Source organism: Neodiprion pinetum, chromosome 3 (assembly GCF_021155775.2).
Source record: "Neodiprion pinetum isolate iyNeoPine1 chromosome 3, iyNeoPine1.2, whole genome shotgun sequence".
Classification (NCBI taxonomy): Eukaryota; Metazoa; Arthropoda; class Insecta; order Hymenoptera; family Diprionidae; genus Neodiprion; species Neodiprion pinetum.
The window spans coordinates 16,426,678-16,450,907 of NC_060234.1; the positions used below are offsets into that span (position 1 = coordinate 16,426,678).

Here is a 24,230-nt window from a genome sequence, read left to right on the forward strand (position 1 = left end):
TTAATCTCAAGTGCACTAATCCGCTTCCACGCGCATTAACCCTAGGCGCCTAGCTTTGAACAACATTATGTAACCACAGTATTATAACTATATGCCTTACGTTCATACGCAATCCAGAATATGAACCATACTATCTCAAACATAAACTTACTATTACAAACACTTACCCTCAAATATCCAACTAATGTTGCTAAACGCATCAATCAATATTTAATCTACATTCATACTGCGACTACATACTTGTAAACACACACCAATTATCATTTTCATATACAGGGTGACCACGATAAGGTGGCCACCCCCCTCCAAAATCTAGCCGTGTGATAATTTGAGAAATTTTTTGCATGATTTTTAAAGGATTTGCGACGATCTCTCCGATAGTGAAGTCAACATTTTTTTAGAAACAACCGTTTTTGCGCGCGAAAAAAAAATTTTCGATTTCGAGACCAAAAATAGGGTTTAATTTTTTTTTCTGAAAATACGCAAAATCCTGAGCGCGGATATCAAAAATTTTCCGGGATTCGTCAAACCAATCACCCAGAAATAAATCTCAAAATTCGAACTTTTTGTCGAAAATTCGGTACTAACTGGCGGAACAGGTGGAATTGAAATATCTGGCAAAATCGACCAGCGCCAACTTCACCCAAGTCCAGGTAGCGGTATACGATATGTCATTGACGATTCTGCGCGATGAGTTTCGTTGGACTGACTTTCTCTGTTTGCAGCTAGGCGAGCAGCAAGATTAGTAGTTTGAAAATATCTGCATTGAGAGAAGCGTGACAAAAACGTCTGCATTTAAAATTATCAATGATAATTACACGAAAGCAGCATAACGGGAGGTTAACAAGCATTTTGTTATCATCGGTTGCCAGTGACAACCGTTGTAGCACGGAGGTTAGCGAACGCTCGCGCGTGGCCGATCCGGCCGATCAAGATCCCGCTATTACCGTTTGCCGACGCGGCGACGTCGAGATGATGTAGCGCAAAAATTGAAATTCTTTCGAAAATGATCATCGAATCATCCCGATTCCGTCAAAGTGCAGCATTATTGACAAAGGCTTATCACTCTTATTTTACACAAAAATGATTTGAAGAAACGAACAGAATCCACCCGAATTTTGACAGTGTATTGCTTGTTCGTCGCAAAATTCTAGGTCAGTTTATTCATATTCTGGAGAACGATGCGCGAAAATTGGTTAATTCTGACACCGTGTATTTACTTTCGTACGTCGAATATTTCCGCGGCAACAAAGCACATGGGTGGCCGACTTTTCTGTGATTCTAGTAGTAACAATGAGCGCAATATTGCCACGACCCAGCGTTATTTTCACGCAATGATCAAACCGGGGACAGTAAACCACGGTTCGAAATTATTTTCGATGAAAATATGCCGTTGCATTCTGGAATTTCGTTAATTGTCCGACAAATTGATACGTAATGCGTAAGAACGAAATGACTCGCATTTGTTTAGAACGAAACCCTTCCATTGCTCTTTACTTCAATACGAAAATCGTACTATTCTTATCCAGATGACATAAGTATGTACGAAGCACGACAGGCTGAGGTATCGTTAAAGTACGGCGAAAGTATGGCCGATGTTATGACAGAAGTAGAAGCATGAAGGAATAATCGTCAGGTTATGATTCATCTACCTTTTACCTGTGATTTTTCCATTTCGTGGGCGACAAAAACAGTATTTTTTCGTAAATGCGATCGCTACGCTTCACTTTCCATTTCAATTCAATGATAGTTCGTCAATGACAATAATTAGCAAACTAATATTGAGTTTGTAAACCGATGCAGAGATTTGATACTTAATTCTATACAATTCCTTACAGATATGGTAATACAAATGTTTGATTGGTTTTTACATGTGCAATGAAATATTTTGTTTTATTCAAAATATGTACAATGCGTAAATTCGGGAATCCGTTATTTTTTCGGATCGCGCATAGTATTGCACAACAGAATTATGCACCTTCGATACTCCTCTTATGTTAATCCGTCCTCCTCGCTGAAAATTTTTTCAACGAATGCTGAAATTTACAGGGACGCGGGCATAATATTTGCAATGTTGCCCGCTACATTTCATACATTGAATAATGCGTAATTACTTTTCACTGCGTAATAAATATTCTCCGGCATTGCTTCGTGTTTGCCTTTCCCGGTTGGACTCATCTCTGTCAAACTATCGTTGTCTAAGATAATTTTGAAGAGTGCTCGGTTCGTTTCTTTCCGACTCTTGTACATAATCTCTGTGACGGCGGCCATTTGCACATTGTCAACCCACACGTCGTACCCTATGCTTAACCGTACTTGATGACAATTTAAAAATGATAATTATCTTATCAAAATTAGTGACCATTTAGTGTAAAAGTATTACCAACAGATCGTTTTCCGCTACTCGGTGCTGTTACTTTCAGGACAATTTGAAAAGTGTTCCATGAATTCGTTTGATTAACGCATTTATTCGTTTCTTTGTTTTAATTGCGACTGTAGTCGCAGTTTCATAATGTAGCTACACAACATTTTGTTGGAGACATTGAATTGATGCATTATTTACTGAAAATTTAATGCATTATGAAACGGACGCAGCATTATTGTAAATGGTGTATTTTTTCACAGATCACGAGTGCACCACCTCGACATACAAGTTTGAATTTCTGAATCGACGTGATCTGAGATACTGTATTCGTGCGTGTACATATAATTATTTTTAATTATTTAATTTATTTATTTATTTATTGATTCATTCATTCATTCATTGATTTAATTATTCATTGATTCATTCATTTATTTATTCATTGATTCATTCATTGATTCATTCATTGATTCATTCATTTATTTATTCATTCATTTACTTATTTATTTATTTTTTTTTTTTTTTTTGTTCTTTGCGTATGGCCAAATCGGTGGGGAAATCCTTTATGGACCGCCCTAGGTAGGGTACCGTCACTCCCAGGAGTGTGGGACTCGCCTTACAGAATACCCACTAAAACCACCACCAAAAACCGTTCCTTGCTGTCGTCCACACCCCACGGAACTGTCGTCGTACCTGTTTTTGAGAATCAAATATCACGATTAGAACAATACGAGGCAAATATTTTGATAAAATTAAATCTAACAAACGGATGTGAACTAGACTTTTCACCATTTTCGTGACACCATTCTCGCGTTACAGAAACGCTGAAACTCAGGTTTATTTGCAATAAGATTCATTAGAGTTCAGTAGTATTCAATACGAGCCTGTAGTAAAAAGAAACTTGTCTTGTATTTCATTTCTGGTCTCGTTCTGTGTTATCGTCCGCCAAAAGCCATTCCTAGCTGTCGTCCACACCACACGGAATTGTCGTCGCATCTGTTTTTGAGAATCAAATATGAGGATTAGAAAAATACGAGGCACATATTTTGATAAAATTTGATTTGACATTTTTGAAACTACAGATGCAGTTTAACGTGCATCAAAAACAAGCGAATTTACACTCGACTTTTTACGATTTTCGTGACACTATTCTCGCGTTACAGAAACGCTGAAGCTCAAATTTCTTCGCAATAAGAATCAATCATTAGAGTTTTGTAGTGTTTAATACGAGCGTTTAATGGAAAGAAACTTGTCTTGCATTTCATTTCTCGTCTCGTTCTGTGTTATCGTCCGCCAAAAGCCATTCCTAGCTGTCGTCCACACCACACGGAACTGTCGTCGCATCTGTTTTTGAGAATCAAATATGAGGATTAGAAAAATACGAGGCACATATTTTGATAAAATTAGATTTGACATTTTTGAAACTACAGATGCAGCTTAACGTGCATCAAAAACAAACGAATGTGCACTCGACTTTTTACGATTTTCGTGACACCATTCTCGCATTACAGAAACGCTGAAGCTCAAATTTCTTCGCAATAAGAATCAATCATTACAGTTTTGTAGTGTTCAATACGAGCGTTTAATAAAAAGAAACTTGTCTTGCGTTTCACGTTTGATTTTGCCAGCTCTTCGTGTCCGCCGACAGCCGTACCTTGCTTATCCTCGAGATCCCACGGGACTATCGTCTAACCTATTTTCAACATTAAACAGCACAATAAGAAAAATACGAGGTGCCTTTTTGATGATAACGATTCCTATGTTATTCAAACATCATATACAGTTTTGTGTGCGGTAGAAAACAAAGAGAGTTTTGACGTCCCACCACTTCTGTTATACTATTTTCACACATCTGAGGATTTTTTTTTCAACCCTCTGAATAACAATAATAATAATTCATGACAGTTTCGCGTTGTCAATCATTGAAGATTTGTAAAAAGAATCATATCTCACATTTCATTCCTGGTTCCGTTGCCTGAGGAGATGCTCGATGTGCCCTCCGTTCTGCTGGACAGTGAGTGCGAGCCGTTTCCGGATAGACCCTCGCACCCGTTGCATCTCCCTAACAGGAATAGCGGCACACGCTTCGGCGATGCGGTGGCGCATGTCGTGTTTTGTTGTGGGGGCCCGTTCGTAGACGATTTCCTTGACTCTACTCCAGAACCAGAAATCACAGACGGTGAGATCTGGTGAGCGCGCTGGCCACCTAACCGGACTTCTCGTACCGATCCAGCGCTCCGGGAACATGGCGTCCAGGATTGCCTTGTTCGCGTTACTGTTGTGGGCAGGGGCCCCGTCCTGCTGCCACCAAACCTGGTCCATACGGATGGGGTTTCCGTCCATCAGGCGGGGGAGTTCCTCGGTGAGTACGGTCGTGTACTTGGCTGACGTGAGATTTCCGTCGAGGAAAATGGGCCCGAGGATCCTGTCCTGTAATACTCCAACCCAGACGTGGAGCTTCCAACGGTGCTGGTTGTCCTGTTCGACGATCCAGTGTGGGTTTTCCGGAGCCCACCAACGACAGTTCTGCTTGTTGACGAGTTCGAGGTTCGTGAACAGCGCTTCGTCCGTGAAGCACACGTTCCTGAAGAAATCGGGATCCTCCTGCAGACGCTCCAGTCCCCAGCGACAGTACGTCAGTCTTCGTTCGGCATCATCTGGGCACAGCTTTTGCACCGGCTGGTACTTGAACGGACGGTTCAGCTCGCGTGCGATTTTTCTCACAGATTCTCGAGGAACCTCTGTAGGGAATTAATTACTCCTTTTAGAAAGCACGAAGAGACAATTATCGCATTGACCCCTAAATATACGTTGAATTTGTGTCCAGGATTGTCTCGTCTCTAATAAATCTCACCCAACAGAACGAGGTATGACTTGGTAATAAAATTTCGCATCAAACCGACGGGGAAATATCTCGCCGAACTGACGAGTCAATGGATTTTCGGCTTAATTACAATTCACCTGGATGAATGTAGAATAACTTGATTAATGAGAATTAACTGAATCACTAAATATAACTGAAATGTTTAGAATTAACTGAGACACAACTGAATTACGGAAAATTAAATCAAGTATATGGGCTATTCCGCGTCAACCGGATCAGTCATCTCTCAGATATTTTTTTAATTCGGCATGTGGATTGTGTGGGAGAAGTTAGATTCTTGTGCAAAAGCGCGAATCTCATAATGCAAAATTCGATTTTTTATTAACAATAACAAATTAGACTCCCATTTTTTTCAAAAATTCATAACCTTGGCAAAGAATTAGATACAATATATTTTTTTTTCAAGTTACGCGGAAAGCTCCATAGAATTTAAAAAAAATACGAAACGGTAAAAAAAAGTTGTTATCAATTGTTTATTTAACAATTAATTTTTCAAAGATTTTTGAAACAGTGACTGACACGATCAAAAAATTTTTTTTAAATTCCGACATGTTCCTTGAACTGTACTACAACCTGTGAATTAATTCCAGAGAGGTGTTTTTTTTCGTTTTTGAGTTAAAAATCATTAAAGGTGTCGATGCGCATGAAATTGCGGCGCGCCGAGTCTCTACGTAATGGCGGGCGGCCGGTTGCCGTCCACCGCTACACCGCGGTGGCGTCGCAGGGTTATTTCAGTCATTTTCACGATGTAGGACACGATTGGAGAATCTGAAAAAAATACTGTACCTTCACAAGGCCTGCTCAAAGCGATAAGTGAAGTTTCAAGAATGTGTTTTTATTTTAAAATAAGTGGCAAGTTATGTAATTATTATCATTTATGTGCCCTTTCATGGTGTGTAACCGTTATTTTGAATCTCTGTAATAAAAAAACGGTGAAAAACACATTCCTGAAACTTCACTTATCGCTTTGAGCAGGCCTTGTGAAGCTACAGTATTTTTTTCAGATTCTGCAATCATGTCCTACATTGTGAAAATGACTCTAAAATAACGCTACGAGGCCACCGCGGGGTAGCGGTGGACGGCAACCGGCCGCCCGCCAATACGTAGAGACTCGGCGCGCCGCAATTTCATGCGCATCGACACCTTTAATGATTTTTTACTCGAAAACGAAGAAAAACACCCCTCTGGAATTAATTCACAGGTTGTAGTACAGTTCAAGGAACATGTCAGAATTATAAAAAATTTTTTTGATCGTGTCAGTCACTGTTTTAAAAATCTTTGAAAAATTAATTGTCAAATAAACAATTGATAACAACTTTTTTTTACCGTTTCGTATTTTTTTTTAAATTCTATGGAGCTTTCCGCGTAATTTGAAAAAAAAATATATTGTATCTAATTTTTTGCCAAAGTTATGAATTTTTGAAAAAAATGGGAGTCTAATTTGTTATTGTTAATAAAAAATCGAATTTTGCATTATGAGATTCGCGCTTTGGCACAAAAATCTAAATCCTCCCACATAATCCACATGTCAAATTAAAAAATATCTCAGACATGAGTGATTCGGTTGACGCGGAATAGCCCATATTCAAATAACTTTGGGTTCATGCCAGAATTATATGTTTACAGAGAGTAAAAATTAAATAAAAATGTGAAATGAAGTAGAGTTAAGAAAAATAATTTGAATTAATTGGAAATGCGATAGAACGAATTCAAAACTTTTCAACCTCACTTGAATTAGCGTGAATTATCAAGAATTGAAATTTATGAATTGAAACGAATCAAGTTGAATCATATGAATCTACCTCACTTAAAAGAATTGATTTCAAATAAGAAAATTAAGTTAAATTACATTAATTTATTCAGATTAATTCAACTCAAACAATTACCGTGTTACTCAAATCTTGAATTATTTCCCCCTCGCATGAAACGAACAGTTCAGGTTGCCCGCGCACCATTGATTTCAATGCGAATAACTAAAATACGGTTAATTCTGGTCAGTTGGAAATTTCTGGAAACGCCGGAAGCAATATTTAAAAAATCATCTAATCACGGGGTCGATCTGAAATTGATGAAAACACGAAATTGAATTTTCTAGCGTTCTCACAGATCCTGGAAAAGGTTTGGATATTCTTCACCCCGAAGCGGATACACGGAAAAATGTTGCACGGCAATTGGTAGTTTTATAGACACTATTGCGTCAAAAAAATTCAAGAAAACCAATAATAGAGAGTGTTGAAATTAGCGAATTTGGCACGGAATGCCCCATACGTACATCTGAGAATAAATTAAATTGAGAAAAAATATAACGAAAAAAAATGAACGTACTTACGCAGTGTCCTCGCGAGGCGTCTGAGGCTCTGTCTTCCGTTTTCCTGGACGGCGTGTTCCACCGCTGCTCGGACTGGGCCATCCCGCACCGGCTTGATGCGCTGCTCTCGTGCCCGCTTCAGCACGCCGTGCTCCTGCTCCGTTGCCGCCAGCCTAGAGATGAAGTTTCGCATACTCGAATCATACATTGTTGCAAAGTTTCACAAGCATCGGCTTCTTGCAGGAAAAAAATCGACGTAGCCGACAGTTATGTCGCATAAATGTTTAAAATATATTATTCAGGGCAATGCGCGCAAGCTGCATAGAGTTCTAGTGCAAATTAACACGATTATGCAATTCTGAAAATTATTTCATTGCGAACATCGTACCTTCGAAAAGACTGCCTCGACGGTGGCTGCCCGTCCTCCGGGAATCGCTCTCGGTACATCCTCGCCGATCCTGTAAAGTTGTTCCCGGTCTCCGCCAGTATCCGATGCATCCTGGTCGTCCGCACGTCCCTGTCCATCTTAATCTCTAATTTTCTAGTACAATTATTCTAACAATACAGCTACAGTAAATCAACGTTGGTAAGATTATTGGTAAAATAAAAATATTCTTTAACAGCTAACTACGCTACAGTTAAACGTGTAAAATTAACAATTATCACAACACTTCACGGTAACTTAACGATTATAAACGTAATGAGAATATTTAAACGATTGAAACTACGGGTAATGCAACGAATAAACGTGGCGATAATCTCGATTTTTTTTAAGTTTTGGTTGAAACTCGGATATTGGCTGGTGACGCTTCGAGCGAATCTTAGCGTCTGTTTGCTGAAATTAGCTCGAAACAATGCCAGATCTTCGATTGTCATTTACTACGCCTGACGCGCCGAGCTGCGTCTGTTGGTTATTTCACGAACTGTCGGACAGCAGCGTGTAATAACAAATGAATACATTCGGGATCGTACGATATCCTAATTATTGTAACCAACGGACGCAGCTCGACGCGTCAGGCGTATTAAATGACAATCGAAGATCTGGCATTGTTTCGCGCTAATTTCAGCAAACAGACGCTAAGATTCGCTCGAAGCATCACCAACCGAAATCATAGTTTTACCCAAAACTTTCACAAAATCAAGATTATTGCCACGTTCATTCGTAGCATTACACGTATTTTTAATCGTTTAAATACAGGATGTCCCTAAATTGGTGGACACGGACCAGCCAGCGTGATACCTGACTCAAATCCAACCGAGAATTTCTTTGCCGCAAGCTCGTCCGACGCATAGTTTTTTAATTATAAACGATAGCGTTAGGCTAATCAGAGTGCACCATTTCATCTGGATTTGCCGCCACGGAAATTGCTGTTTTCTTCGTCTGGGTGAATTATTATTTTTCGGTTACAAAGTAAATATCGGCACCCCCCTCTCTCCCTGTTGTACCCCTTCTCGAGCGCTGACCTCGGTATTGTTGCCGCGGCACACGCTGCCGGCCGCACACCCACGGACGCACACTCGTGTGTGTGAAACATAAGCGAATGCCCAGCTACACAATACTACGAAACACACATCTACGAGTGAAAATAAAAATAAATCTTCAAATAAATCAGCGGATTTAAGATTTAATGTTACAAAACACTTCCAATCATCGATGTATGCATAAAACTAGAGATTTTAGACGGTTGATATGCCGTTAGGGTTCATAATTAGTCATTCAATCAATCTGAATTATGCTTTCCGAACATTTTTTGTGTCTTTGCAACATAATTTTTCCACTAGTTTGAAATTCATCATTGACATCCGATTTTTCAATAATGCGAGGGAAAAATAACTCGCTGAATTGACGTGTCAATAGGTTTGTAAATCAGTTACGATTCACCTGAGTTGACACAAAATAACTGAATAAATGAGAATTCACTGAATCACTAAAAATGATAACCGAAATCATCAGAATTATTTGAGATATAACTGAATTAGGAAGAGTTGTAATAAGTCAAGTTACTTTGAATAACTTTAGATTCGTGCCAAAATTTTATGTTTAGAGAGAAAAATAATTAAATTCAAATAAAAAAGTAATTTTAAATCAGGAAGAAGAAAATTTCCAAATACCTGAATTCAAATGAAGCAATTTGAATTTAATAAATCTATCCGAATTTGAGGAAAAATAATAATTATTATTTGGAATAGAAAAATGAAGTCGAATTACATGAATAAATTCAATTAATTCAACTAAAAAAAATATGGTGTCATTCAAATTCCCAGTTATTTCCTCGTCGATTCATTGTGGGTCTGGAGTGGTAAGTAACGTTGAAATTGTTGAGATCAATGCTAGTGATGGCCACTTATCTGAGAATAATCGATGTATCGATTAATCGATTTAAACAAAATAATCGGACACGGTTCCATTGAATTGGTAAAAATTGATCAATTTGGTACATTTCTGCGTGCAGTCTTAATATCAGAAGAGATACACTCAGCAAAAGAATTAAAGGAACAGTAGGATTTCTAACTTTTTTCAGTGATTTTTGAAGAGCTGTAACTTGGTGAAAAATAGTCGAATCGTAAAAAACCAAGAAGCATTTCGAAGCTTGAAACGTCTAGTTTGAAATCCTCATCACTAATTTTTTTCTTAAACATCACGCTAAGTGTGACCCTCAGAAATAGCGCAAGGCGAAATTCCTCACAATTTCTGTCTTTTTCAAAAGCGTGCACGAGCTCAAAAAAATTTTTCACCGCTTTGTCAATATTGGATTCATCTAGCCTGATTCTTCAGCTTCAAAACGATCGGTTTTGAACCTCTGTACGACCATTTGTCGTTGAGATATTGGCGTATGAACAAAAAAGGAGCTCTTTTCGTTGATCATCAATATCTCATGAACTAATGATCCCACAGCAAGCTGAACCTGAGTTCCGTGAACGGTAAGAAACGCTCTCAAAGTACGTTCGATAACTTAGTGCAAGATATTTTTTTTTCTAATCTCATTGTTCATCTGAAAAGGTACAAACAAATCGGTTTCTTCTTTAGTTTGGAAAATCCACGTCAACTTTACAAATATTGCGAAAATGACTCATGTTTCCAGGTTTTTTTTTAGTTCAATACATGCCTAAAAACCCCTCGAAATTTAAGATTGATCGGCTGAACCGTAATTGTTGACCGAACCGTCAAAGTTTTATTAAAAATTAAGGGAACATTTTTGTTTTTCCTTAAATGGCAAATAATGATGATTAAAGTGGAAAAATGACTATTCCGTTATTTTTCTTCACAATATCCCAACAGGTACGCTTTAAATCTTGGACAAAGAGAGAAATTTGAAATTTTATTTTTCTTTAGTTTTTCAAAATTCTAAATCTTTTTCTTTCAGATTTCAACAAAAATTGTATTCTTTTGCTTCCAATTATTCATGAACGATGTTTCAAATACTCGTACTTTTTTTAAATTGTCAAGAAAATCGTTTTCACGCAATTTTTCACCGCCAGCATTAGCATTACCCAAAGCGTGCCGCGTGGAGGTTGCATGGTCGGATTTACGCTTCTCGTCTGTCTGTCTGTACGTCTGTACGTCTGTATGTCTTTATGCCTGTCCATCTGTCCGAATTTGGAGGACTATTCCTCAAGCGGTGATAAGAAGATGCATCAATATGACGGACAGATTGAACGCCGTAATCCAGGGCCGTGGTGGACATACGCGTTTTTGAACGCACACTAACACACACGCACTTACGCACGCACAGATCTTACAGAAAGACGGACAGGCGGATAGACGGATAGACGGACAGACAGACGAGAAGCGTAAATCCGACCATGCAACCTCCACGCGGCACGCTTTGGGTAATGCTAATGCTGGCGGTGAAAAATTGCGTGAAAACGATTTTCTTGACAATTTAAAAAAAGTACGAGTATTTGAAACATCGTTCATGAATAATTGGAAGCAAAAGAATACAATTTTTGTTGAAATCTGAAAGAAAAAGATTTAGAATTTTGAAAAACTAAAGAAAAATAAAATTTCAAATTTCTCTCTTTGTCCAAGATTTAAAGCGTACCTGTTGGGATATTGTGAAGAAAAATAACGGAATAGTCATTTTTCCACTTTAATCATCATTATTTGCCATTTAAGGAAAAACAAAAATGTTCCCTTAATTTTTAATAAAACTTTGACGGTTCGGTCAACAATTACGGTTCAGCCGATCAATCTTAAATTTCGAGGGGTTTTTAGGCATGTATTGAACTAAAAAAAAACCTGGAAACATGAGTCATTTTCGCAATATTTGTAAAGTTGACGTGGATTTTCCAAACTAAAGAAGAAACCGATTTGTTTGTACCTTTTCAGATGAACAATGAGATTAGAAAAAAAAATATCTTGCACTAAGTTATCGAACGTACTTTGAGAGCGTTTCTTACCGTTCACGGAACTCAGGTTCAGCTTGCTGTGGGATCATTAGTTCATGAGATATTGATGATCAACGAAAAGAGCTCCTTTTTTGTTCATACGCCAATATCTCAACGACAAATGGTCGTACAGAGGTTCAAAACCGATCGTTTTGAAGCTGAAGAATCAGGCTAGATGAATCCAATATTGACAAAGCGGTGAAAAATTTTTTTGAGCTCGTGCACGCTTTTGAAAAAGACAGAAATTGTGAGGAATTTCGCCTTGCGCTATTTCTGAGGGTCACACTTAGCGTGATGTTTAAGAAAAAAATTAGTGATGAGGATTTCAAACTAGACGTTTCAAGCTTCGAAATGCTTCTTGGTTTTTTACGATTCGACTATTTTTCACCAAGTTACAGCTCTTCAAAAATCACTGAAAAAAGTTAGAAATCCTACTGTTCCTTTAATTCTTTTGCTGAGTGTATCTCTTCTGATATTAAGACTGCACGCAGAAATGTACCAAATTGATCAATTTTTACCAATTCAATGGAACCGTGTCCGATTATTTTGTTTAAATCGATTAATCGATACATCGATTATTCTCAGATAAGTGGCCATCACTAGCATTGATCTCAACAATTTCAACGTTACTTACCACTCCAGACCCACAATGAATCGACGAGGAAATAACTGGGAATTTGAATGACACCATATTTTTTTTAGTTGAATTAATTGAATTTATTCATGTAATTCGACTTCATTTTTCTATTCCAAATAATAATTATTATTTTTCCTCAAATTCGGATAGATTTATTAAATTCAAATTGCTTCATTTGAATTCAGGTATTTGGAAATTTTCTTCTTCCTGATTTAAAATTACTTTTTTATTTGAATTTAATTATTTTTCTCTCTAAACATAAAATTTTGGCACGAATCTAAAGTTATTCAAAGTAACTTGACTTATTACAACTCTTCCTAATTCAGTTATATCTCAAATAATTCTGATGATTTCGGTTATCATTTTTAGTGATTCAGTGAATTCTCATTTATTCAGTTATTTTGTGTCAACTCAGGTGAATCGTAACTGATTTACAAACCTATTGACACGTCAATTCAGCGAGTTATTTTTCCCTCGCATTATTGAAAAATCGGATGTCAATGATGAATTTCAAACTAGTGGAAAAATTATGTTGCAAAGACACAAAAAATGTTCGGAAAGCATAATTCAGATTGATTGAATGACTAATTATGAACCCTAACGGCATATCAACCGTCTAAAATCTCTAGTTTTATGCATACATCGATGATTGGAAGTGTTTTGTAACATTAAATCTTAAATCCGCTGATTTATTTGAAGATTTATTTTTATTTTCACTCGTAGATGTGTGTTTCGTAGTATTGTGTAGCTGGGCATTCGCTTATGTTTCACACACACGAGTGTGCGTCCGTGGGTGTGCGGCCGGCAGCGTGTGCCGCGGCAACAATACCGAGGTCAGCGCTCGAGAAGGGGTACAACAGGGAGAGAGGGGGGTGCCGATATTTACTTTGTAACCGAAAAATAATAATTCACCCAGACGAAGAAAACAGCAATTTCCGTGGCGGCAAATCCAGATGAAATGGTGCACTCTGATTAGCCTAACGCTATCGTTTATAATTAAAAAACTATGCGTCGGACGAGCTTGCGGCAAAGAAATTCTCGGTTGGATTTGAGTCAGGTATCACGCTGGCTGGTCCGTGTCCACCAATTTAGGGACATCCTGTATTTAAACGATTAAAAATACGTGTAATGCTACGAATGAACGTGGCAATAATCTTGATTTTGTGAAAGTTTTGGGTAAAACTATGATTTCGGTTGGTGATGCTTCGAGCGAATCTTAGCGTCTGTTTGCTGAAATTAGCGCGAAACAATGCCAGATCTTCGATTGTCATTTAATACGCCTGACGCGTCGAGCTGCGTCCGTTGGTTACAATAATTAGGATATCGTACGATCCCGAATGTATTCATTTGTTATTACACGCTGCTGTCCGACAGTTCGTGAAATAACCAACAGACGCAGCTCGGCGCGTCAGGCGTAGTAAATGACAATCGAAGATCTGGCATTGTTTCGAGCTAATTTCAGCAAACAGACGCTAAGATTCGCTCGAAGCGTCACCAGCCAATATCCGAGTTTCAACCAAAACTTAAAAAAAATCGAGATTATCGCCACGTTTATTCGTTGCATTACCCGTAGTTTCAATCGTTTAAATATTCTCATTACGTTTATAATCGTTAAGTTACCGTGAAGTGTTGTGATAATTGTTAATTTTACACGTTTAACTGTAGCGTAGTTAGCTGTTAAAGAATATTTTTATTTTACCAATAATCTTACCAACGTTGATTTACTGTAGCTGTATTGTTAGAATAATTGTACTAGAAAATTAGAGATTAAGATGGACAGGGACGTGCGGACGACCAGGATGCATCGGATACTGGCGGAGACCGGGAACAACTTTACAGGATCGGCGAGGATGTACCGAGAGCGATTCCCGGAGGACGGGCAGCCACCGTCGAGGCAGTCTTTTCGAAGGTACGATGTTCGCAATGAAATAATTTTCAGAATTGCATAATCGTGTTAATTTGCACTAGAACTCTATGCAGCTTGCGCGCATTGCCCTGAATAATATATTTTAAACATTTATGCGACATAACTGTCGGCTACGTCGATTTTTTTCCTGCAAGAAGCCGATGCTTGTGAAACTTTGCAACAATGTATGATTCGAGTATGCGAAACTTCATCTCTAGGCTGGCGGCAACGGAGCAGGAGCACGGCGTGCTGAAGCGGGCACGAGAGCAGCGCATCAAGCCGGTGCGGGATGGCCCAGTCCGAGCAGCGGTGGAACACGCCGTCCAGGAAAACGGAAGACAGAGCCTCAGACGCCTCGCGAGGACACTGCGTACGTTCATTTTTTTTTCGTTATATTTTTTCTCAATTTAATTTATTCTCAGATGTACGTATGGGGCATTCCGTGCCAAATTCGCTAATTTCAACACTCTCTATTATTGGTTTTCTTGAATTTTTTTGACGCAATAGTGTCTATAAAACTACCAATTGCCGTGCAACATTTTTCCGTGTATCCGCTTCGGGGTGAAGAATATCCAAACCTTTTCCAGGATCTGTGAGAACGCTAGAAAATTCAATTTCGTGTTTTCATCAATTTCAGATCGACCCCGTGATTAGATGATTTTTTAAATATTGCTTCCGGCGTTTCCAGAAATTTCCAACTGACCAGAATTAACCGTATTTTAGTTATTCGCATTGAAATCAATGGTGCGCGGGCAACCTGAACTGTTCGTTTCATGCGAGGGGGAAATAATTCAAGATTTGAGTAACACGGTAATTGTTTGAGTTGAATTAATCTGAATAAATTAATGTAATTTAACTTAATTTTCTTATTTGAAATCAATTCTTTTAAGTGAGGTAGATTCATATGATTCAACTTGATTCGTTTCAATTCATAAATTTCAATTCTTGATAATTCACGCTAATTCAAGTGAGGTTGAAAAGTTTTGAATTCGTTCTATCGCATTTCCAATTAATTCAAATTATTTTTCTTAACTCTACTTCATTTCACATTTTTATTTAATTTTTACTCTCTGTAAACATATAATTCTGGCATGAACCCAAAGTTATTTGAATATGGGCTATTCCGCGTCAACCGAATCACTCATGTCTGAGATATTTTTTAATTTGACATGTGGATTATGTGGGAGGATTTAGATTTTTGTGCCAAAGCGCGAATCTCATAATGCAAAATTCGATTTTTTATTAACAATAACAAATTAGACTCCCATTTTTTTCAAAAATTCATAACTTTGGCAAAAAATTAGATACAATATATTTTTTTTTCAAATTACGCGGAAAGCTCCATAGAATTTAAAAAAAAATACGAAACGGTAAAAAAAAGTTGTTATCAATTGTTTATTTGACAATTAATTTTTCAAAGATTTTTAAAACAGTGACTGACACGATCAAAAAAATTTTTTATAATTCTGACATGTTCCTTGAACTGTACTACAACCTGTGAATTAATTCCAGAGGGGTGTTTTTCTTCGTTTTCGAGTAAAAAATCATTAAAGGTGTCGATGCGCATGAAATTGCGGCGCGCCGAGTCTCTACGTATTGGCGGGCGGCCGGTTGCCGTCCACCGCTACCCCGCGGTGGCCTCGTAGCGTTATTTTAGAGTCATTTTCACAATGTAGGACATGATTGCAGAATCTGAAAAAAATACTGTAGCTTCACAAGGCCTGCTCAAAGCGATAAGTGAAGTTTCAGGAATGTGTTTTTCACCGTTTTTTTATTACAGAGATTCAAAATAACGGTTACACACCATGAAAGGGCACATAAATGATAATAATTACATAACTTGCCACTTATTTTAAAATAAAAACACATTCTTGAAACTTCACTTATCGCTTTGAGCAGGCCTTGTGAAGGTACAGTATTTTTTTCAGATTCTCCAATCGTGTCCTACATCGTGAAAATGACTGAAATAACCCTGCGACGCCACCGCGGTGTAGCGGTGGACGGCAACCGGCCGCCCGCCATTACGTAGAGACTCGGCGCGCCGCAATTTCATGCGCATCGACACCTTTAATGATTTTTAACTCAAAAACGAAAAAAAACACCTCTCTGGAATTAATTCACAGGTTGTAGTACAGTTCAAGGAACATGTCGGAATTTAAAAAAAATTTTTTGATCGTGTCAGTCACTGTTTCAAAAATCTTTGAAAAATTAATTGTTAAATAAACAATTGATAACAACTTTTTTTTACCGTTTCGTATTTTTTTTAAATTCTATGGAGCTTTCCGCGTAACTTGAAAAAAAAATATATTGTATCTAATTCTTTGCCAAGGTTATGAATTTTTGAAAAAAATGGGAGTCTAATTTGTTATTGTTAATAAAAAATCGAATTTTGCATTATGAGATTCGCGCTTTTGCACAAGAATCTAACTTCTCCCACACAATCCACATGCCGAATTAAAAAAATATCTGAGAGATGACTGATCCGGTTGACGCGGAATAGCCCATATACTTGATTTAATTTTCCGTAATTCAGTTGTGTCTCAGTTAATTCTAAACATTTCAGTTATATTTAGTGATTCAGTTAATTCTCATTAATCAAGTTATTCTACATTCATCCAGGTGAATTGTAATTAAGCCGAAAATCCATTGACTCGTCAGTTCGGCGAGATATTTCCCCGTCGGTTTGATGCGAAATTTTATTACCAAGTCATACCTCGTTCTGTTGGGTGAGATTTATTAGAGACGAGACAATCCTGGACACAAATTCAACGTATATTTAGGGGTCAATGCGATAATTGTCTCTTCGTGCTTTCTAAAAGGAGTAATTAATTCCCTACAGAGGTTCCTCGAGAATCTGTGAGAAAAATCGCACGCGAGCTGAACCGTCCGTTCAAGTACCAGCCGGTGCAAAAGCTGTGCCCAGATGATGCCGAACGAAGACTGACGTACTGTCGCTGGGGACTGGAGCGTCTGCAGGAGGATCCCGATTTCTTCAGGAACGTGTGCTTCACGGACGAAGCGCTGTTCACGAACCTCGAACTCGTCAACAAGCAGAACTGTCGTTGGTGGGCTCCGGAAAACCCACACTGGATCGTCGAACAGGACAACCAGCACCGTTGGAAGCTCCACGTCTGGGTTGGAGTATTACAGGACAGGATCCTCGGGCCCATTTTCCTCGACGGAAATCTCACGTCAGCCAAGTACACGACCGTACTCACCGAGGAACTCCCCCGCCTGATGGACGGAAACCCCATCCGTATGGACCAGGTTTGGTGGCAGCAGGACGGGGCCCCTGCCCACAACAGTAACGCGAACAAGGCAATCCTGGACGCCATGTTCCCGGAGCGCTGGATCGGTACGAGAAGTCCGGTTAGGTGGCCAGCGCGCTCACCAGATCTCACCGTCTGTGATTTCTGGTTCTGGAGTAGAGTCAAGGAAATCGTCTACGAACGGGCCCCCACAACAAAACACGACATGCGCCACCGCATCGCCGAAGCGTGTGCCGCTATTCCTGTTAGGGAGATGCAACGGGTGCGAGGGTCTATCCGGAAACGGCTCGCACTCACTGTCCAGCAGAACGGAGGGCACATCGAGCATCTCCTCAGGCAACGGAACCAGGAATGAAATGTGAGATATGATTCTTTTTACAAATCTTCAATGATTGACAACGCGAAACTGTCATGAATTATTATTATTGTTATTCAGAGGGTTGAAAAAAAAATCCTCAGATGTGTGAAAATAGTATAACAGAAGTGGTGGGACGTCAAAACTCTCTTTGTTTTCTACCGCACACAAAACTGTATATGATGTTTGAATAACATAGGAATCGTTATCATCAAAAAGGCACCTCGTATTTTTCTTATTGTGCTGTTTAATGTTGAAAATAAGTTAGACGATAGTCCCGTGGGATCTCGAGGATAAGCAAGGTACGGCTGTCAGCGGACACGAAGAGCTGGCAAAATCAAACGTGAAACGCAAGACAAGTTTCTTTTTATTAAACGCTCGTATTGAACACTACAAAACTGTAATGATTGATTCTTATTGCGAAGAAATTTGAGCTTCAGCGTTTCTGTAATGCGAGAATGGTGTCACGAAAATCGTAAAAAGTCGAGTGCACATTCGTTTGTTTTTGATGCACGTTAAACTGCATCTGTAGTTTCAAAAATGTCAAATCTAATTTTATCAAAATATGTGCCTCGTATTTTTCTAATCCTCATATTTGATTCTCAAAAACAGATGCGACGACAGTTCCGTGTGGTGTGGACGACAGCTAGGAATGGCTTTTGGCGGACGATAACACAGAACGAGACGAGAAATGAAATGCAAGACAAGTTTCTTTCCATTAAACGCTCGTATTAAACACTACAAAACTCTAATGATTGATTCTTATTGCGAAGAAATTTGAGCTTCAGCGTTTCTGTAACGCGAGAATAGTGTCACGAAAATCGTAAAAAGTCGAGTGTAAATTCGCTTGTTTTTGATGCACGTTAAACTGCATCTGTAGTTTCAAAAATGTCAAATCTAATTTTATCAAAATATGTGCCTCGTATTTTTCTAATCCTCATATTTGATTCTCAAAAACAGATGCGACGACAGTTCCGTGTGGTGTGGACGACAGCTAGGAATGGCTTTTGGCGGACGATAACACAGAACGAGACGAGAAATGAAATGCAAGACAAGTTTCTTTCCATTAAACGCTCGTATTAAACACTACAAAACTCTAATGATTGATTCTTATTGCGAAGAAATTTGAGCTTCAGCGTTTCTGTAACGCGAGAATAGTGTCACGAAAATCGTAAAAAGTCGAGTGTAAATTCGCTTGTTTTTGATGCACGTTAAACTGCATCTGTAGTTTCAAAAATGTCAAATCAAATTTTATCAAAATATGTGCCTCGTATTTTTCTAATCCTCATATTTGATTCTCAAAAACAGATGCGACGACAATTCCGTGTGGTGTGGACGACAGCTAGGAATGGCTTTTGGCGGACGATAACACAGAACGAGACCAGAAATGAAATACAAGACAAGTTTCTTTTTACTACAGGCTCGTATTGAATACTACTGAACTCTAATGAATCTTATTGCAAATAAACCTGAGTTTCAGCGTTTCTGTAACGCGAGAATGGTGTCACGAAAATGGTGAAAAGTCTAGTTCACATCCGTTTGTTAGATTTAATTTTATCAAAATATTTGCCTCGTATTGTTCTAATCGTGATATTTGATTCTCAAAAACAGGTACGACGACAGTTCCGTGGGGTGTGGACGACAGCAAGGAACGGTTTTTGGTGGTGGTTTTAGTGGGTATTCTGTAAGGCGAGTCCCACACTCCTGGGAGTGACGGTACCCTACCTAGGGCGGTCCATAAAGGATTTCCCCACCGATTTGGCCATACGCAAAGAACAAAAAAAAAAAAAAAAATAAATAAATAAGTAAATGAATGAATAAATAAATGAATGAATCAATGAATGAATCAATGAATGAATCAATGAATAAATAAATGAATGAATCAATGAATAATTAAATCAATGAATGAATGAATGAATCAATAAATAAATAAATAAATTAAATAATTAAAAATAATTATATGTACACGCACGAATACAGTATCTCAGATCACGTCGATTCAGAAATTCAAACTTGTATGTCGAGGTGGTGCACTCGTGATCTGTGAAAAAATACACCATTTACAATAATGCTGCGTCCGTTTCATAATGCATTAAATTTTCAGTAAATAATGCATCAATTCAATGTCTCCAACAAAATGTTGTGTAGCTACATTATGAAACTGCGACTACAGTCGCAATTAAAACAAAGAAACGAATAAATGCGTTAATCAAACGAATTCATGGAACACTTTTCAAATTGTCCTGAAAGTAACAGCACCGAGTAGCGGAAAACGATCTGTTGGTAATACTTTTACACTAAATGGTCACTAATTTTGATAAGATAATTATCATTTTTAAATTGTCATCAAGTACGGTTAAGCATAGGGTACGACGTGTGGGTTGACAATGTGCAAATGGCCGCCGTCACAGAGATTATGTACAAGAGTCGGAAAGAAACGAACCGAGCACTCTTCAAAATTATCTTAGACAACGATAGTTTGACAGAGATGAGTCCAACCGGGAAAGGCAAACACGAAGCAATGCCGGAGAATATTTATTACGCAGTGAAAAGTAATTACGCATTATTCAATGTATGAAATGTAGCGGGCAACATTGCAAATATTATGCCCGCGTCCCTGTAAATTTCAGCATTCGTTGAAAAAATTTTCAGCGAGGAGGACGGATTAACATAAGAGGAGTATCGAAGGTGCATAATTCTGTTGTGCAATACTATGCGCGATCCGAAAAAATAACGGATTCCCGAATTTACGCATTGTACATATTTTGAATAAAACAAAATATTTCATTGCACATGTAAAAACCAATCAAACATTTGTATTACCATATCTGTAAGGAATTGTATAGAATTAAGTATCAAATCTCTGCATCGGTTTACAAACTCAATATTAGTTTGCTAATTATTGTCATTGACGAACTGTCATTGAATTGAAATGGAAAGTGAAGCGTAGCGATCGCATTTACGAAAAAATACTGTCTTTGTCGCCCACGAAATGGAAAAATCACAGGTAAAAGGTAGATGAATCATAACCTGACGATTATTCCTTCATGCTTCTACTTCTGTCATAACATCGGCCATACTTTCGCCGTACTTTAACGATACCTCAGCCTGTCGTGCTTCGTACATACTTATGTCATCTGGATAAGAATAGTACGATTTTCGTATTGAAGTAAAGAGCAATGGAAGGGTTTCGTTCTAAACAAATGCGAGTCATTTCGTTCTTACGCATTACGTATCAATTTGTCGGACAATTAACGAAATTCCAGAATGCAACGGCATATTTTCATCGAAAATAATTTCGAACCGTGGTTTACTGTCCCCGGTTTGATCATTGCGTGAAAATAACGCTGGGTCGTGGCAATATTGCGCTCATTGTTACTACTAGAATCACAGAAAAGTCGGCCACCCATGTGCTTTGTTGCCGCGGAAATATTCGACGTACGAAAGTAAATACACGGTGTCAGAATTAACCAATTTTCGCGCATCGTTCTCCAGAATATGAATAAACTGACCTAGAATTTTGCGACGAACAAGCAATACACTGTCAAAATTCGGGTGGATTCTGTTCGTTTCTTCAAATCATTTTTGTGTAAAATAAGAGTGATAAGCCTTTGTCAATAATGCTGCACTTTGACGGAATCGGGATGATTCGATGATCATTTTCGAAAGAATTTCAATTTTTGCGCTACATCATCTCGACGTCGCCGCGTCGGCAAACGGTAATAGCGGGATCTTGATCGGCCGGATCGGCCACGCGCGAGCGTTCGCTAACCTCCGTGCTACAACGGTTGTCACTGGCAACCGATGATAACAAAATGCTTGTTAACCTCCCGTTATGCTGCTTTCGTGTAATTATCATTGATAATTTTAAATGCGGACGTTTTTGTCACGCTTTTCTCAATGCAGATATTTTCAAACTACTAATCTTGCTGCTCGCCTAGCTGCAAACAGAGAAAGTCAGTCCAACGAAACTCATTGCGCAGAATCGTCAATGACATATCGTATACCGCTACCTGGACTCGGGTGAAGTTGGCGCTGGTCGATTTTGCCAGATATTTCAATTCCACCTGTTCCGCCAGTTAGTACCGAATTTTCGACAAAAAGTTCGAATTTTGAGATTTATTTCTGGGTGATTGGTTTGACGAATCCCGGAAAATTTTTGATATCCGCGCTCAGGATTTTGCGTATTTTCAGAAAAAAAAATTAAACCCTATTTTTGGTCTCGAAATCGAAAATTTTTTTTTCGCGAGCAAAAACGGTTGTTTCTAAAAAAATTTTGACTTCACTATCGGAGAGATCGTCGCAAATCCTTTAAAAATTATGCAAAAAATTTCTCAAATTATCACACGGCTAGATTTTGGAGGGGGGTGGCCACCTTATCGTGGTCACCCTGTATACGTACAACATATTATATTCAGATTATAAATACCATACGAGGTGTGTTCAAAAAGTAAGGTGACTTTTCTAATTTCGCGGGCTATGTCCGTTCGATCTTCGATTTTTTTTTATGTTATGTTGGTACACTTGTCCCGAACATCTGTACACAGTTTCAAGTGTATAGCATGTTTAGTTTGTTTCTGACAGATACAAAGGTGAGACGTATTTTGGTGTGCTCGGCGATTTTTTGCTATCAAGAAAAATGGATCAAAGAATTTGCATCAAATTTTGTGTAAAAAATGGAATTAAGTGCTCCAAAACACTTGAAATGTTGACAGTGGCATACGGTGAGTCTACTCTTAGTAAAAAAAACGTTTATAAGTGGTACAAGCTCTTCCAAGATGGCCGAGAAGATGCCAATGACGAACCTCGCTCTGGACGCCCCAGCACGTCAACAACAGATGAAAACGTTGAAGCAGTGAAGAAAATTGTTTTCGAAAATCGTCGAATCACTATCAGAGAAGTTGCTGAGGATGTTGGCATATCGGTTGGCTCGTGCCATGAAATTTTTTCGGATGTTTTGGGTATGAGACGTGTGTCAGCGAAGTTTGTTCCGAAACTGCTTAATTTTGACCAGAAGAATCGTCGCATGAGCATCGCTCAGGAGCTGTTGAATGACGTCAATGATGATCCTGATTTACTCAAAAGGCTCATATTCACCGGATTTGGCCCCATGCGACTTTTTCCTGTTCCCAAAACTGAAGAGACCTATGAAAGGACGGAGATTTGCAACGATTGAGGAGATAAAGACTGCATCGCTGGAAGAGCTCAAAGCTATACCAGAAAGTGCTTATCAGAAGTGCTTTGAGGATTGGAAAAAGCGTTGGCACAAGTGTATTATATCTGAGGGGGATTACTTTGAAGGGGACAACATAAATATTGATGAATAAATAAATAGTTTTTCATAAAAATATAAAGTCACCTTACTTTTTGAACACACCTCGTACACTACCTATAATAGGAAAAATTATAAAGCTAATTTTAAGCACATACTTTGAAATCATGTTTCACTACTGTATATGACATTTCCACCTTCTTGCTTTCCATATTCGGGACCATATCTACCGCCATGCTCCCTCTGACGGGGCGGGGATGTTACGTCCAGCATACCACTTCTCTCTATTTTTCCTACTCGCTAACTCTCCCACAGTTCTTACATCAATCTCATGGTCTCTGTCCTGTCCTTTTATCTCTACGTAGTCTCACGCTATTTACTATCGCGCTTACTCATCAAATTCCATTCCCTACTTCTAGCATTGTCACACCTTTTCTGCACCCGTACGTTTTACGTCTCGAGAGACACTCCTATTCTAACTCTCGACAACTCCACATCTAGACTTCTTATATGTCTTTCGTACCATACAATTCATTCCTACCGGTATCTCAAGTTCTACGCAATGAACATATAATCGATATATCAAACATACTCAAGTTTATTCAATCCCCATCCTGATTTCCGGTTGACCTGAAACCTAAAAGCGAAGCCAACCAGGTTACTCTTTCCGTTCAGGAGTAAACTCTACTCACGGACGTAACATATATATATTGTGACGTGGTATTTCGTACCCCGTCACTTTGTTTAATTATCGCATTCCCCTAGGTACAAATATCGCTAAAAATAACGAAAGCACGTCTGAGGCCAATACTACAAAAATGAACGACTAATTATCTTTAAGTTGAATT

At 38.5% G+C, this 24,230-nt stretch overlaps 1 protein-coding gene across 1 annotated transcript; it reads left to right on the top strand.

Annotated features, from left to right (window-relative positions):
* The first annotated feature begins 22,815 nt into the window (after window positions 1–22,815).
* Window positions 22,816–23,286, top strand: LOC124214374 (protein GVQW3-like). The gene has a single exon (XM_046616643.1). It carries the CDS (start codon window positions 22,816–22,818, stop codon window positions 23,284–23,286), a length of 471 nt encoding a protein of 156 aa, XP_046472599.1.
* The last annotated feature ends 944 nt before the right edge of the window (window positions 23,287–24,230 follow it).

Bases quoted from the DNA above. Each gene is read 5' to 3' on its own strand.
- LOC124214374 (XM_046616643.1), top strand. From the start codon at position 22,816: ATGTTGACAGTGGCATACGGTGAGTCTACTCTTAGTAAAAAAAACGTT.